Source organism: Musca domestica, unplaced genomic scaffold (assembly GCF_030504385.1).
Source record: "Musca domestica strain aabys unplaced genomic scaffold, Musca_domestica.polishedcontigs.V.1.1 9, whole genome shotgun sequence".
Lineage (NCBI taxonomy): Eukaryota > Metazoa > Arthropoda > Insecta > Diptera > Muscidae > Musca > Musca domestica.
Genome location: NW_026712435.1, coordinates 16,524,692 through 16,541,641, shown reverse-complemented (window position 1 = coordinate 16,541,641; position 16,950 = coordinate 16,524,692). Strand labels below are relative to the sequence as shown.

At 35.6% G+C, this 16,950-nt stretch overlaps 1 protein-coding gene across 1 annotated transcript; it reads right to left on the bottom strand.

Annotated features, from left to right (window-relative positions):
* Nucleotides 1–4,868: 4,868 nt before the first annotated feature.
* Nucleotides 4,869–10,280, bottom strand: LOC101888647 (glycoprotein-N-acetylgalactosamine 3-beta-galactosyltransferase 1). The gene is made up of 4 exons (XM_005182332.4): nucleotides 9,643–10,280; nucleotides 5,671–5,767; nucleotides 5,325–5,597; nucleotides 4,869–5,239 (listed from the first exon to the last, which is right to left on the bottom strand). The coding sequence occupies exons 1-4, from the start codon at nucleotides 10,185–10,187 to the stop codon at nucleotides 5,075–5,077; spliced, it is 1,080 nt and encodes a 359-aa protein (XP_005182389.1). The 5' UTR covers nucleotides 10,188–10,280; the 3' UTR covers nucleotides 4,869–5,074.
* Between the last annotated feature and the right edge of the window lie 6,670 nt (nucleotides 10,281–16,950).

Genomic DNA, 16,950 nt, shown 5'->3' with positions numbered 1-16,950 from the left:
CCAGGCAAAAACAAGGGAACTGATGAGGATTGGTGGCTCTTTCCGAAACCTAGGTATTCCCTGCCTTACCCCCTGGTAAACATTACCATCGTTCTCCACTAATAAACAAACGTTGTTTTTATAAAAACAACAATAAAGGGATAAAGCCAGACCATTTTGCAAAAACAAAATACTACGGTATCCCGAACAAACAAGCCACACTGTTCTATTAATAGACAAGGCACGGTCGACGAAGGGGTTTTTGTTGTAACAGACAAAACCAACTTACATGGTTATGCTACTTCGTTCAGGCTGAACGAAAGCATAACAAGTGGAGAAAGATGTAAATGTTTATAAGTGCGGTTGTAAGATTTAGAAGACTTTCCAAGAGAATTTTAGTTTTATTTAATTCTTTGGTTCCTCTTCTATTGAGCTTACGATCTCGTCACTTGGGTAAAAAATGTTTTTTGTCATAGAAGTTATTTTTTAAAATAACTTCTGGGGAGAATATCCCAGGCAAAAACAAGGGAACTGATGAGGATTGGTGGCTCTTTCCGAAACCTAGGTATTCCCTGCCTTACCCCCTGGTAAACATTACCATCGTTCTCCACTAATAAACAAACGTTGTTTTTATAAAAACAACAATAAAGGGATAAAGCCAGACCATTTTGCAAAAACAAAATACTACGGTATCCCGAACAAACAAGCCACACTGTTCTGTAAGTAACAAAGTAAATATATTCATGATCAGCGTAAAATTCTAAGACGATTTGCCCCCGCCCGTTTGTTGTAATCACGCTACAGTCAAAGCGAATAAACATAGGAAGCTAAAATTTTGCAAAGATCAGTCTTTTGTATGCAGGCAGGTCAAGTTCGAAGATTGACTGTATCGGTCCACGATATTGTATAGCCCCCACCGATATTCGGTACCCCCCGATATTCGGTATTTCGATGATTGTAGGTACATTTTTCAATAGAATTATCTAAAAATCCATACTAGAAGTTCTTTGTAAGCACTTTACCCCCTGGAGAAGATATGTTTATATAAGTCCACGATATCGTACAGCCCACATACAACGGTAGCCCCGATATTCGATATTTTTACGATTTTAGGGACATTATTGGCCGGAGTTGTTTAAAATTTCGTATTTAAAGTTTGTAATAGGAACTACAGTCTATAACAGAAAATTGTCGTCGTATAGGCCCCATATATCAGTACCTTCCTATATTCGGTATTTTGACGATTTAAGTTACGATATTCACCGAATTTGTTTGAAATTTCATATTTGAAGTTCCTAACAGATGCTATAGCCTGTGACAAAAATTTGTCTACGGAGGTCCAGGTCCCAATATAACGGTACATCCCTATATTCGGTATTTTGATGATTTTAGCCACATTATACACCGGATTTTTTTTAAGTTTCGTATTCGAATATTGTAATGGCTTATGATAAAAGTTGCCTATGCAGGTCCACGTCTTCGTGCGGACCCAATATAACGGCTATGTTCAGTAATTTCAACATATTAACAGACTTTTTAACGGATTTTATTATTATTATTTTTTTGAAAATTTCCAAATTCGTTCCATATGGCCCGGCCGAACTTACTGCTTTTTTTACTTGTTATTATTTTTGGATTTAAATTCATATAAGCGTAAAAAATTTCTTTACATATGTCCCTAACACGAAGTGGAAACTAGCCTTTTCATACCCTCCACCATGCTATGGAGGGTATATTAATTTTGTCATTCCGTTTGTAACTCCTCGAAATACTCATGTCAGACCCGACAAAGTATATATATTCTTGATCAGCGTAAAATTCTAAGACGATTTAGCTATGTCCGTCTGTCTCTCTGTGTGTCTGTCTGTTGTAATCACGCTATCTTTCGAACAAATTGAGATAGAAGGCTAAATTTTGGCAGACGTGTATATTTTACCAGTACGCAGGTTAAGTTCGTAAATGGACCATGTAGGTCCAAGTTATAATATAGCCCCCATATAACGGTACCTCCCGATATTCGGTATTTTGATGGTTTTAGCGACATTATTTAACGGAATTGTTTGAGACTTGGCATTTGAAGTTCGTAATGGATACTAAAGCCTAAGACAGAAAATTATCTGTGCAGGTCTACGTCTTCGTATAGCCCCCATATAACGGTACCCCCCGATATTCGGCATTTTGATGATTTTAGCGACATTATTTACCGGAATCGTTTCAGTTTTCAAAAAACAATAAAGTGGGTGGAGCTGTTATATGGCAGCCATACCAAAACGGGAACCTATTTTATACTACAAAGAGTTTCATTATTGCGAGTCCAAAATTCCGAATTTGAACAATTCCGTCGGTAAATGTGACTAGGATTATCAAAATACCGTATATCGGTGGGTTCGGTTATATGGAAACAGCTAAACAATATGGACAATGTTTTGAAACCGGTTGGTATCGGAAGGTTCTGTTATATAGGGGCTAAACCAAAACGAGAACCGATATATAATCAACCATCTTAGACAGAATACAAAGTATTGTGCTAAATTTTAAAGCTCTACGTCAAATATTGTGGGCTGTATCGTGATTTCAACAGACTGACAGACAGACGGACAGAGAGACAGACGAACATCGTTAAATCGACATAGAAATTTATTTATTGCTGTGAGAAGGTTTTTATGAAAGAAAAAGAGAAAAGTCTAAAGAAAAGTCGGGATATTAATTTGAAAGTGTTTTTCGATAAAGAATTTGGCAAGTTTGTTCGTGATAGCGTCGTATTTTGTTTTTGCAAAGCAGTCAGGCTTAATCCCATTATTGTTGTTTTTATAAAAACAACTTTTATTTATTAGCGAAGAAGGATGGTAATGTTTACCATGGGGTAAGGCAGGTTTTCGGAAAGAATAGAGAATACATTTTTTTGTGGAATTCTACTATAGTGGCTTTTCAAATCGAAAAATTGGAAACTCTTTGCGGAAAAAATATCGGATAAGATGCCAATTGTGTATGTTATTGCTAATTTGTTGATGGGCTGTAGGATAGACCTACCAATTTTTTTTTTTGATATGTTAAAATTTTTCACGCAATGGAAGGGATTGCACTATATTTTGTTAAATATTTATTGTTTGTTCATTTCGTTCCGAAAATTAAATAGACGTACTCCAAAATGTCTTTAAAAAAACTACGTTGAAATATTGATTAAACCTGGCAACTCTTTTCCACGGCAATGGTTAGTTTGTTTGATGTGCATATATGTGAGCATACTTTTAGGCGCAAATCAATATTATTTGATCTCTCAAATATATTGAGCGTTTGGAAAATATTTGCATCAGCGCTAGGTCAGTTGCAAAAATGGACAATATCAGTCCCCTCCATCAAGTACCTCCCCCACAAAGTGTCAAAAATTTGAATAATTATGAGTCTTTTAAAATAAGAAATAATAGTCCGATTGTCTTCAAATTAGACATATCACAATATTTGTATTAACCCAAGGTCTGGTGTTAAGATAGAATATATCGGTCCACTCTTTCTGGTACCTCCCCCACAAAGGGTCAAATTTTTGAATATCCATGAAGCTCATAAAACACGAAATTAAAAGCCGATTCCATTAAGACTTGGCACATCTCAATATTTCCATTAACACAAAATCTGCTATAAAGATGGTAGAGATCGGACCATTTCTTCTGGTACCTCCCCCACAAAGGGGCAAAATTTTGAATAGCCAAAACGATCATAAAATCCATAAATAAGCATCTGGTTCTCTTCAAATTATAAACATCACAATATTTTTTTTCTTAAGTTAAGGTCTGGTGTGAAAATGGGATATATCGGTCCACTCTTTCTGGTACCTCACCCACAAAGGGTCAAAATTTTGAGTATCCATGAAGCTCATGAAAAGCGAAATTAACATCCGATTCCATTCCAGACTTGGCACATCTCAATATTTCACATCAACACAAGATCTGTTATAAAGATGGTGGAGATCGCGCCATTTTTTTTTTCTTTTTTTGGTACCTCCCCCACATAGGGTTCAAGATTTTGAAAAACAAAACGCTCTAAGAAAGCTAAATAAGCATCCAAACCCCTTTAAATTTCACACATACACATATTTTTCTAACGCGAGATCTGTCATGAAGATGATATACATCTGCCAACCCCTTCTGGTACCTCACCCACAAAGGGTCACAATTTTCAGTATTTTATCTGTCATAACTTGCGAAACAAGTCAGCATGCTTTATCTAAATATTTCACTTAACCAAAATCAACAGTTTGAAAAATCATAACTCAAGGCTGGGGGTATACATCTGTCGGCAAAACCTACTGATACTATTTTATTAATTTTTTTTATACCCTGCACCATACTATGGAGGGTATATTCATTTTGTCATTCCGTTTGTAACTTATCGAAATAATGATCTTAGACCCAACAAAGTATATATATTCTTGATCAGCGTAAAATTCTAAGACGGGTTAGCCATGTCCTTGTGTCTGTCTGTTCGTCTGTTGTAATCACACTATCTTTCGAACGAATTGAGATATAAGGCTAAAATTTGGCACATATGTTTATTTTTGCAGTTCCACGTCTTCGTATAATCCCCATATAAATGTACCTCCCAATATTCGCCGGAATTGTTTTAAACTTGGAGTTTGAAGTTCGAAATGGATACTACAGCCTAAGGCAGGAAATTGTCTATGCAGGTCCACGTCTTCGAATAGCCCCCATATAACGGTACATCCCGATATTCAGTATTTTGAGGATTTTAGCGACATTATTTACAAGAATAAATTATTATTATTCAAAAGAATTTTTAAAATGTTAACAGAATTTTTGGCGAATGTTATTTTTTCGAAAATTTTCAAATTTTTTCTAAATGGTGGAGGGTATTCAAAGCTCGGCTCGGTCGAACTTACTGCTTTTTTACTTGTTTTTTATATAAATTATATAATATTAAATAATTGTTTTGTTTATAACAACGTTTCAACATTGTGATTCCCACACAAAATATATTTTCCTAAAAGAATGTTGATTGTATGTGTATTAGTGCGGGTGGCCCACACATATATTGGGTACATAATTAAATCTTCGCTGTAGATTGAACTGAGTAAAGTTTTCTAAATAACTTCATTGTTAATCTCCCATGAATCTGGCAATTTCCACGATACATTCGAATATACACCAAATGGCCTTAGAGAGTATAACAAATAGTCTAGTGTATAAAATTCTCGCCAATCTGTGTAATGAAAAGATACAGCATAGGGTGAGCAGCAACTGACAGTCTGAAATGAAAAATGGAAGAATCGATTTAGAGTTATATTATAGAGAAGATAAAACCCTGCTATCTCTGTCTGGCTCCTTACTCACTTCATTTGCCGAATGGTAAATATCGCTGTCATACCATTCCATTTTGAAGTCGGGAATAACATGTATCGGAGCTAAGGGTATAAAACGTTCCTTAAGCTCGTCGTCTCTAGAATCTCCGGCAATAACATCGATATTTCTTAAACATTTACTCAGACCCATATTTTCATCAGTTTCCAATTGATCACAAAGTTCACTGTTGTTATAAGCTTCATTTGCGAATTTCACCAATGCATGTTTACTCAGAACATAACCAGCACCACCGGACATAAATTCCTGGAAATAACAAAAACGAATTGTTTAATAAATCTTGTTAATATATAGTAGTCTAAGGGATATAGTTACTTACAGGTTCTTCTGGCCTTTTCACCTTGCATCCGAAATATAGAGGATCGTCTGCAGAATATCCATGCAGAAACATACGAAGGTTTTCCATAACCACATAACTAAAAGAAAAAGTAAACTCCTCCATATTAATTCGGTTGTTGAACAAATTTTGAGGTAAAGATTTGGGCTAAGGAACTACAGGGTGACATGAAACAACTACAACTAAATTCAGACCGCTGTCATTTCTAAGCTACTCGTCCGACAGCTATTAAAATTATTCCAGTGAAAGCTCATTATATTGTTTACAAGCATACCAAAGCAATTTGGTGAGAATTTTCCAGAAGTTATTCGTGATGGAATTCAAGCGTGATAGCGTGATTTCTTTATATTTGGCTGGAAAACCACAAGTGGCTATCGTTAGAATACTCCGGCATTTAAATGTGAATAAATCTTTTGTGTTCCGCACCATCGCTCGTTACCGTGATACTGGTAGGGTAGCCCGACGTCGAGGAAGTGGACGGAAGAAAACAGCAACATCAGCAGAAATGGTTCAAAAAGTAAAGAAGCGACTTGATCGAAACCCTCGTCGCAGTGGCAATGCCGAAAAATGGCTCGTGAGCTGAATATATCGCAATATTCCATTCGGCAAATATTGAAAAATGAGCTCGGGGTAAAGCCATCGAAATTCCAAAAAGTTCAAGAACTTACAACGCAACAGAAAGAAAATAGATTCAAAAGAGCTAAAGACTTGCTTCGCTTGGCCGAAAGTGGTAAATTGCCGAATTTGGTTTTCTCCGATGAGAAAATATTCGCTGTCCAGCAGTTTGTAAAAAAAAAACAAAATGATCGAGTTTACTTGCCAAAGAGCTCAGCTGAAAATGTGCACCTTCGGTTGGCCACCAGAACTTAAGCGCCGGCGATGGTGATGGCGTGGGCCGCCATAACAGCCGACCGTGGCATCGTGGAATATTATCGCGAAAATATTCTTGAGGGTGTATTAAAGCCTTGGGTACGCAAATATTTTCACCGCAGACCTTGGACATTCCAACAGGACTCAGCACCATCGCACTCAGCACGCGCCACCCAAGAATGATTACAAAATGAGGTTCCTCGCTTCATTTCCAGCGCACAATAGCCACCAAAATCTCCGGTTACCAATCCGTTCGACTATTGTGTCTGGAGTATTTTGAAAAGCAAGGTTGGCACTAAAAAATACCAAAGTGTCGATCGCCTACCGCAGAGCAACATTCGGGCAGCGTGTGACGGTTTCATTGGCCGTTTGAAGGCCATAATTCGTGTACTTATTCTAAAATTTGTTGCTATTTCCGACATTTTTGCTTTAAAAATTCAAAATTTTCAATACATATATCTCGCATAACTTGCGAAACAAGTTGGTGATTCTTTTCGACCTTGGTATATTTACATATTTTGCTCAACCAGAGATCTGATGTGAGTATGGAATTTATCGGCTTACTGCTTCTCACACATCCTCTTCAGGAGGTTATACCCAAAAATAGGTAATAGATGTCTGAATTTCTTCAAATGTTTCAATTTGTGGCGAGGTACCAGAAGGTGTGGGCCGATATATTTTTTTTTTCACACCAGATCTCGTGTTGGTAGAAATGTTAAGATATGCTAAATTTGAAAATACTCGGATGCCCATTTCAGGTTTTATGAGCTTAATGTTTTTTTTTTTTTTTTTTTTTTTTTGGGAGATACCACTGGGAGTGGTCCGATATCTACCGTATACACAACAACATTGGATGATCATTTCACGTTTTATTAGCTTCATGGCTATTCAAAATGTTGACCCGTTGTGGGGGAGGTACCAGAAGGAGTGGGCTGATATCTACCATTTTCACATCAGAACTTGTGTTAGAAGATGTGTAATGAATGAATCGGCGGCTTATTACGAATTTTATAAGAAATATAATTAATCAAAATGCTAACCCTTTGTGGGGAGGAACCTGAAATAGTATTTCGATAAATCCCGGCTTCACACCAGTCCTTTTGTTGAAGAAAATATTTGGATATGCGAAATTCGAAGATAATCACGCTCTTATTTCACATTTTATAAGTGTCATAATCATTCAAAATTTTGATTCTTTGTGAGGAAGGTACTTGATGGCGTGGACCGATATTGTCTATTAGGATTGCAAAGTTGGCGCAAAATCGGACCATGCTTTATCTTTCTGGGCAGCAAAATATTTTTTTTTTGATAATTTCGACCTTTTGTGAGGGAGGTATCAGAAGGAGTGGATATTGCCTATCTCCGAACTCGATCTAAGTTTGATAACAATATTATGATGTACCAAGTTTGGACCTAATCTGATACTCCGAAGAGACCTAGGGTCGAAACCCGTTATTTCGATGAGACACATATTGGCCCTATCAAATGGGCCGTTATTGAAAAAATGTTTACCATCTAGTGCTTTCATACACTCCACTATAGACGATCTTCAAATATTCGTTGGACGCCCCATAAAAAAATCCATATTTTCAATACATCAAAAGAGTGAGTTCCAATAACCAACCAAATCAGCCAAACCAAATCTAATATTCTAGTTTTCAATGCGTATTTTGAATTTTTTTGAAATTCCCATTGGAACTGGAGATATGACATCAGAATAGGAGGTACCTCCCAAAAATTTAGATATTATATGCACATATCTATTGACAGATTACCGATACAGTCTCCAAATTTGGAACGGGTAATGGAATTTGAAACAAAAACAAATTTGCCAAATTATATTGAAATCGGTTCAGATTTTGACATATTCAACCGCTTTCATGTATTTCATGAACCAAACACGATACGTATATCCGATTCCAATGAAATTTGGCATGAGTGACTAAATTTGGTACAAAAATAAGTTTGTAAAATTATATTGAAATCGGTTCAGATTGGAATATAGCTCCCATATATATTTTCCACCTATTCTAGATATTTGATGCACCCAATGTGATTTGTATGATTGTGATTTGTGAGACAAAATTTTAGTACCAAAAATTTTTTTCCAAATTATGTTGATATCGGTTGAGGTTTGGGTATAGCTCATATACATATATTTCGGCCGATTTCATGTATGTTATGCACCAAACACGATATGTATTTCCGATTCCAATGAAATTCAGAATGTGTGGCGGAATTTGGTTCCAATAATAAATTTGACAAATTAATTAGAAATTGGTTAAAATTTGGATATAGCTCCCATATATACTCTCGGTCGATTTCACATATTTGATGCATACCAATTTCAATGAAATATGGAAGGTGTGACGGAATTTGGTGTAAAAGTAAATTTTTGGGAAAGGATTTTATTAAGAAGCATAGAACCACAACGCCTTTGCAATGGTATTAATCTAACAGTAAAAAACTACACAACAATTTAATTGAGGATACGATTATTACGAGGAAGTATGTTGCTACCTCAAATTCTCTAATTGCAACAGAAATGCCATTCAACTTAAAAAGATTGCAGTTTTCTGCACGCTTTGCAATTGCTATGAAATTAATAAATCCGAAGGACATGCGGACTAAATTTGGCATGTTCCTGCTTTTCTCATGGTCAGCTGTTGTTGGCATGTTCACGCATTGGTAGACTATTTGTTTGTTTGCGCATAAAAGTTTAACAATAATTACGTTTTTTAATTTTTTGAATTTACCTCATATTTTTTTTAAACAAAAAGCTAGTAGTCTATAGGACAATGTTTTCCCATAGGTACCACATAAAGGTACCTCCGATGGTAGGTATATTAATAATTTTAGCCACATTCCTTCACGGAATTGCTTCAAATTTGTTATTTGAAGACTTCAATGGAATTCGTTTGAATATTGAGTATATATAACTATATAATTATAAATACAGTTTTTTTATCTCATTGTGGATGATATTAAACGTTTTGGCCCAGCCGAACTTAACGTTTTCATTTTCGCTTGTTTTGTTTATATTTGTTTTAATTTAAATATATTATAAAATTTCTCGCTACTTACGTATCATCGTCAGCTTTTAAAAACCAGTCGGCATCATTTAAATGATAATCATAAATGTATTTTAGAGCCAATCTTGTTTTGTTCCACAAGTGATCGGGTCCCTCCTCAACGGGCAATGCAATGCTGGGCAATGTTTCATCAGATTGTGAGCTCATGAAGAGCAGAGTATTGCAGCGGCGTCCCCATGTGTTACGAATGTGTATGGCTCGACTCTGGTGATAATCTGGTTGAGTCATTATCCAACAGAGGACTCGGGTGGTATTGAACAAATACTCAATAATATTGTCGTCGGAGTTTTGTTCATTAGCATCATTCTTCCAAATATTTTGTTGGAAAACTGCAGGATCTGATATGGGACTCCCTTCGTTGTTTACTTTTGGGGGTGTTTCCTGTATCGTTATAATTCTATGACATTGATCCGTTTGATTAAATACGACCAGTGTAAATTCTATGCCAATAATTAAACCAATTGCCAAATATAAAAGGCTTTTGAAAATTGAACGCACTGACGTTAGGTTCGTTGATGTGGATGCTGATTGTATCATCTTTTCCGTTGTGAATTTACCGTTTGGACGTTTGTTTTTTAAATGAGATACATCTGATAGCTTTGCATTATTCGCGTGAACTGACCAGTGCAAAATAAAAAGAATTTGTTATGGCTAAATTGGAGAGACTGCAAAAAGGGGTATAAGAGAAACACTGCTAGATGAATTCTTGATGCTAATTATAAATGCTTAATATTATACATATCAAAACTTGTCGAATTCAAAATCCATTTCTATGTATGTTCCTGGAAAAGAAGTATATATACCAAATGGTATTACATTTAATACCATTGGTATCAGGTGAACGGATGGTACTAGAAAATCTTTATTCGATATGAGAACCAAGTCTGAAAAAATGTATTAGAGTAAGTGTAAGAGTACTAAATTTGTTTAAATGCGTACTCACCGGGGTGAGATGAAAAAACTGCAACCAAATTCAGACTGCTGTCATTTCTGGTGAGAACTTTCTAGAAAAAAAAGTTATTCGTGATGGAATTCAAGCGTGATAGTGTGATTTCTTTATATTTTTGCTGGAAAACCACAATAGGCTATCGTGAGAGAACTCCAGCATTCGAATGTGAATAAATCTTTTGTGTCTCGTACCGTCGGTCGTTACCGTGATACTGGTAGCGTAGCCCGACGTCAAGAAAGTGGACGGAAGAAAACAACAACATCATCAGAAATGGTTCGAAAAGTAAAGAAGCGACTTGATCGAAACCCGCGTCGCAGTGGCCGAAAAATGGTTCGTGAGCGGAACATATCGCAATATTCCATTCGGAATATATTGAAAAATGAGGTCAGGGTAAAGCCAACAAGTAAAAAAGCTGGCCCGGGCCAAACTTTGAATACCCTCCACCATTTGGAACGAATTTGGCAAAAAAATAATATTCCGTTAAAGATTCTGTTAAAATAGAACAGTGTGGCTTGTTTGTTCGGGATACCGTAGTATTTTGTTGTTGCAAAATGGTCTGGCTTTATCCCTTTATTGTTGTTTTTATAAAAACAACGTTTGTTTATTAGTGGAGAACGATGGTAATGTTTACCAGGGGGTAAGGCAGGGAATACCTAGGTTTATAAAAACAACAATAAAGGGATAAAGCCAGACCATTTTGCAACAACAAAATACTACGGTATCCCGAACAAACAAGCCACACTGTTCTATTAATAGACAAGGCACGGTCGACGAAGGGGTTTTTGTTGTATCAGACAAAACCAACTTACATGGTTATGCTACTTCGTTCAGGCTGAACGAAAGCATAACAAGTGGAGAAAGATGTAAATGTTTATAAGTGCGGTTGTAAGATTTAGAAGACTTTCCAAGAGAATTTTAGTTTTATTTAATGTTTTTGTCATAGAAGTTATTTTTAAAATAACTTCTGGGGAGAATATCCCAGACAAAAACAAGGGAACTGATGAGGATTGGTGGCTCTTTCCGAAACCTAGGTATTCCCTGCCTTACCCCCTGGTAAACATTACCATCGTTCTCCACTAATAAACAAACGTTGTTTTTATAAAAACAACAATAAAGGGATAAAGCCAGACCATTTTGCAACAACAAAATTCTGTTAAAATTTTAAAAATACCGAATGCAGCCATTATATTAGGGTCTATATGTATCTAAAATCATCAAAATACCGAATATATGGAGGTATCATGAGGGCTATACCAAAACGTGGACCTGTACAGATAATTTTCTGTGATAGGCTGTAGTATCCATTATGAACTTCAAATACTAAATTTGAAACAATTCCGATGAATAATCTCGATAAAATCATCAAAATACCGAATATCGGGAGGTACCGCCATATGGGGGCCCACTTTCAATACTAAAAGTACTGTAGACATAATATATATTTGAGTAAAATTTTATCAATCTACTTCAATTCGTTCGGAAGGTAGAGTTATTTCCACAGACGGATAGACGGATCGACACCGCCAAATCGACATAGAGTTTGATGCTGATCAAGAATATATATACTTTGTAAGGTCTAAAATATATATTTCGAGGTGTTACAAACGGAACGACAAACTTAATATACCCTCCATACTATGGTGGAGGGTATAAAAATTGCAAGTGGAGTTGATCATTGTTCAGATGAATTTATATTTTTGAAATTTCTTATTTAGGCGTTCATTAGTGTTAATTAATGTTTTTTAATGACGTTTTGGAAATTGGTACTAGAGTTGTAAGCACGAAAAATGGTATAGCGACAATTTTTCAATTTCAGTAAATAACCAGTAAGGAAAAGTCAAAATCACTATGCATATTTAGCAGAACTCCCGTAACAAAAGAATTTATTTGAAGAAGATCATACCACCTATCAAAATTTGGCGCCAGAGTAGTTAAAGTTCGGTTCGGTTCGAGGAAACTAATAAATGGAAGGCATATCCAATTTTGAAACGATTTTCACTCAAGTTCGGCCCTTCCACCATTCAGAAGGAACTTGAAAAATTTAGCTGGATAAGTAATTTTCTGTTATAGAACAAAGCAATGATTCCGAACTTCAAATACGAAATTCAAAACGATTTCGGTGAATAATGTCGCTAATATTATCAAAATACCGAATGAAGGGGGGGGGGGGGGGGGGGTATCGTACGGGGGCTATAAAAAGACGTGGACCTGTGTAGATATCTCGGGGTAGCGTTATATGGGTGCTATACTAAAAAGTAGACCTCTCCTCTGTTCTTCTCTTCAGGGGGTACAGTACCCACAGAGAACTCCTTGCGTAGAATTTCAGATAATGCCACTGAAAATGTGACTTAAATCATAAAAATACCAAATGTCGGAAGGTACACTTATATGGGGGATGTAGTCACAGAGAACTCCTCGTGTAGAATTTCAGACAATTCCACTGAAAATTGTGCTTGAAATCATCAAAATACCTAATATCGGGTGGTACCGATATCGTGGAGCGATATAACCAATCTTCGAACTTAATCTGCCTGCACACAAAAGACTGATCTTTTCAAAATTGTAGCTTTCTTTCTTAATTCGTTTTGACTCTAGCGTGATTACAACAGGCGGACAGATGGACAGACAGGGCTAGTCTTAGAATTTTACGCTGATCAAGAATATATATACTTTATTGGGTCTAAAATAAAAACAAATATGTATGGTGGAGGGTATAAAAACATGTATCGGAGCCGAGTTCCACAAGATGGAAGCGTACGTCCCGAAATTCATTCATTTGGGCTGATATTAGCCATTATTTGCACAATAAACCTAAAATCGGATTAAGGATATATGGGAGCTATGTCCAAAAAAGCAAATGAATTTTCGAGCTCTATAAGATATCTGGTACCAAATATCATTGTTGTCGAATGCATATTACGAATGTGAAGGACTTAAGCACCAAATCGGGCAAAACATATATATGGGAGCTATAGCAATATCTGAACCGATTTTCTCCAAATTTTATGTTCTTGCTTCCAGACTGAATTTAATCGGATGTGCCAAAAATTGTTTGAAAACTTTTATCTCAATCGGATAATAATTTCTTTCACAACAATACAATGCGTAGACGGACTGACGTGCATAAATCTACTCAGAAAGTGATTCTATGAAAATCCTCAAAAGTAACTATTTAGACCCATCGCTCTTCCTTCTCCATGTTACAAACAAATGTACAAAGACAAAATACCCTTAACACTATGTGGTTTAGGTTATAAAAAGAGCTAAATATTGTGCCACTGATATTTTTTCAGAACAGTTAAAAAGTATCAGTTGACTTTGCCGACAGATATATACCTTCTGCCAATGTTCGATTATTGATGAAGTAGGTTCCGAAAGAATGGGACAATATTGTCCATTACGTGTCAGACCTAAATAAATATTGAGACGTGCCTAGGTTAAACTATTTTGGTTACTTCCTTCACTTTGTATGAAATATGTGATAATTTTTAGAAAATGTTAAAACGTTCGTGCACCCCAGATATAGACGACCGACATATTAAATTTTCATACTTCATCTAATACAGCTAAAAATATTGATATGGGAAAAAATAACAAAAAAATCGAAAATTTATATCCAATTTTATGCGAAATCCATATTCACCTCATGTTTCTTGTTGAGAGAAGTATTTAAATATAGCAAGTTGTAAAAAATCGCTAGTTATGACAAATAAAAATATTGAAAATTGTGATCCTTTGTGGGTGTAGTTCCAGAAGAAGTTGCAGATATATATCATCTTCACAGCAGATTCTGTGTTAGCAAAAATATTTGGATGTGTAACATTTGAAGAGAATTGGATATTTCGCGTTGAAAAATCTTGAACCCTATGTGTTGTGTTGATGGAAATATTGAGATGCACCAATTCTGAATGGAATCGGATGTTAATTTAGCTTTTTATGAGCTTCATGGATATTCAAAATTTTGAGCCTTTGTGGGGGAGGTACCAGAAGGAGAGGACCGATATATTCCGTCTTAATACAAGATCTTGGGTTCATAAAAATATTAGGATGTGTGTAATTTGACGACAATCGGACTCTTATATCACATTTCGTTAAAATTATAATTATTCAAAACGTTGACCCTTTGTGGGGAAGGTACTTGATGGAGTGGACCGATATTATCCATGTTTGCTCCATTTTATAAGAGTTGTAATTATTCAAAATTTTGATCGTTTTTGGGTAAGGTACTTGATGGAGTGGGCCGATATTGTCCATTTTCGCACCTGACCTAGCACTGACGCAAATAATAGGAAATTCAAAATCGGATAATCCTTTCTCTTTCTGTGCAGAAAATATATTTTTTGAAAATTTCGATATTTTGTGGTGGAGGTACCAGAAGGAGTGCATCGATATTGCCCACCTCCGAACTCGTTCTACGTTTGACAATAATATTACGATGTACCAAGTTTGGATCAAATCGGATTATCCAATTTATTTACATTTGTTCAAAATATTGATCCGTTGTGGGGGAGGTATCAGAAGGAAAAGTTCATTCTATCCGTTCTTCATACCTGTTCTTGTGTTGGTAGAAATATTGGGATGTGCGGAATTTGAAGACAATAGGTCTTTTATTTCACAATTTATAATAGTTAATGTTATTTAAAATTTTGACCTTTGTGGAGGAGCTACCGGAAGGCGTGAGCCGGTATATCCCATTTTCACACCCTATCTTGTAATGGTTAAAATATTGGTATATGCGAAATTTAAAGAAAATCTGATGGATATTTCGCATTTTGAGACCATTTTAGATACTCCAAATTTTGAACCTTTCTGGGGAAGATATTCCAAGGAGTGGTTCGATATATCCTATCTTCACATCAGATCTTGTTTTGTTAGAAATATGGGGATCTGTGAAGTTTGAAAATAATCGGATGCTTATTTCGCATTTCATGTGCATTTTAATTATACAAAATTTTGACTCTTTGTAAGGGAGGTAAATCGACTGGCCTAAAATCAAATGGACTAGAGCCTAAAATCAAATGATCTCTAGTCATATGACTGAGGGTATAAAAATAAATAAATAATAATACAGACAATAACTTCGGTAAATATAAAACTATCAACGGTGAGTACCGACTAGGGTATTCTCAAAAAAAGCGGAAATACCAAGGTTAGACTCATGAACATATCCAAGGGAGAAAAATAGGTTAAGTTGTTCCAATTTTAGTTTACTTGATTGTTAAGCGCTTCATAATATGAGTATTGTCATAAATACTTGATCATAGATTAAAAATGTCCAAAATCTTAAAGAAATAGATTGACAACCGCTTCAACTTTCAATTTTTCCAAATAAAATTATTTGAATACTTCTTACAAACAAAGTGGCAATATCATCACTATTGGGTTTTTCTTTATTAGACAAAGTTTGGAGGCTTTCTAAGATGCTGGGTCAAGATGACCAATCAATTGAAAAATGTGGCCAATCAGGGCCAAAACGTGGGCCTGTATTGATAACTAGCAAATGGCCGCTGCTTCGTATGCGGAAAAAAGAATATATAGTAAGTGAATGTATGAGTAATTTTTTTAACCCAAATTTATTGATTTTAATTCTTATAAATTATAAATTGAACGACTAATTTCAATACATATGGAAAATACTGTTATAAATGTAAATTTAATAAAAAACGAGCTCGAGGTCTTTGTTGTTGTTTAATCATTTATTATTTTCTATATTTCGTCCTCCAACGGAAGACATCATCAGGAACAATACTGTTTAAACATATAACAAAATTTACAAAATCTCGCCAAGCTCCGACGCCGACCTTGTGTCATCTGTTTTGTCACTGCAGCATTCTCTTCTTATTGTATTTTGTTTATTTTTATAATCAATCTGCTAGATTCTCTGTGTCTGTTTTGTTGTTATACCCTACACCACAAGGTGGTCAGGCTATTATGTCTTTGTGCATTTGTTTGTAACAGGCAAAAGGAAACGAGATAGACCCATAGTTCCTTTTGATGGTCTGCATAGAATCACATTCTGAGTCGTCTTTCCGTCCGTCTTTCTTTCCATGTATTTTTGTAAACAAAGTAAAGTTCGCATTTATTGTCCTATCCAGATGAAATTTTGCACAAATCATTTGTTTGGCCCAAGGACGAACCCTATTGAAATTGGAGATAATCGGTCAAAATTTAGATATAGCTCCCATATATATCTTCGTCCGATTTGCCTTTTTATTATGCACCAAACGTGTAATATCAGTCCGAAGTATGTCAAATTTGATCGAAATCGGTTTAGATATAGCTATAGCTCCCATATATATTGTTCATCCGATTTGTTATTTTTGTCCTTCGCAGCCGTAGTATGCACTCTGT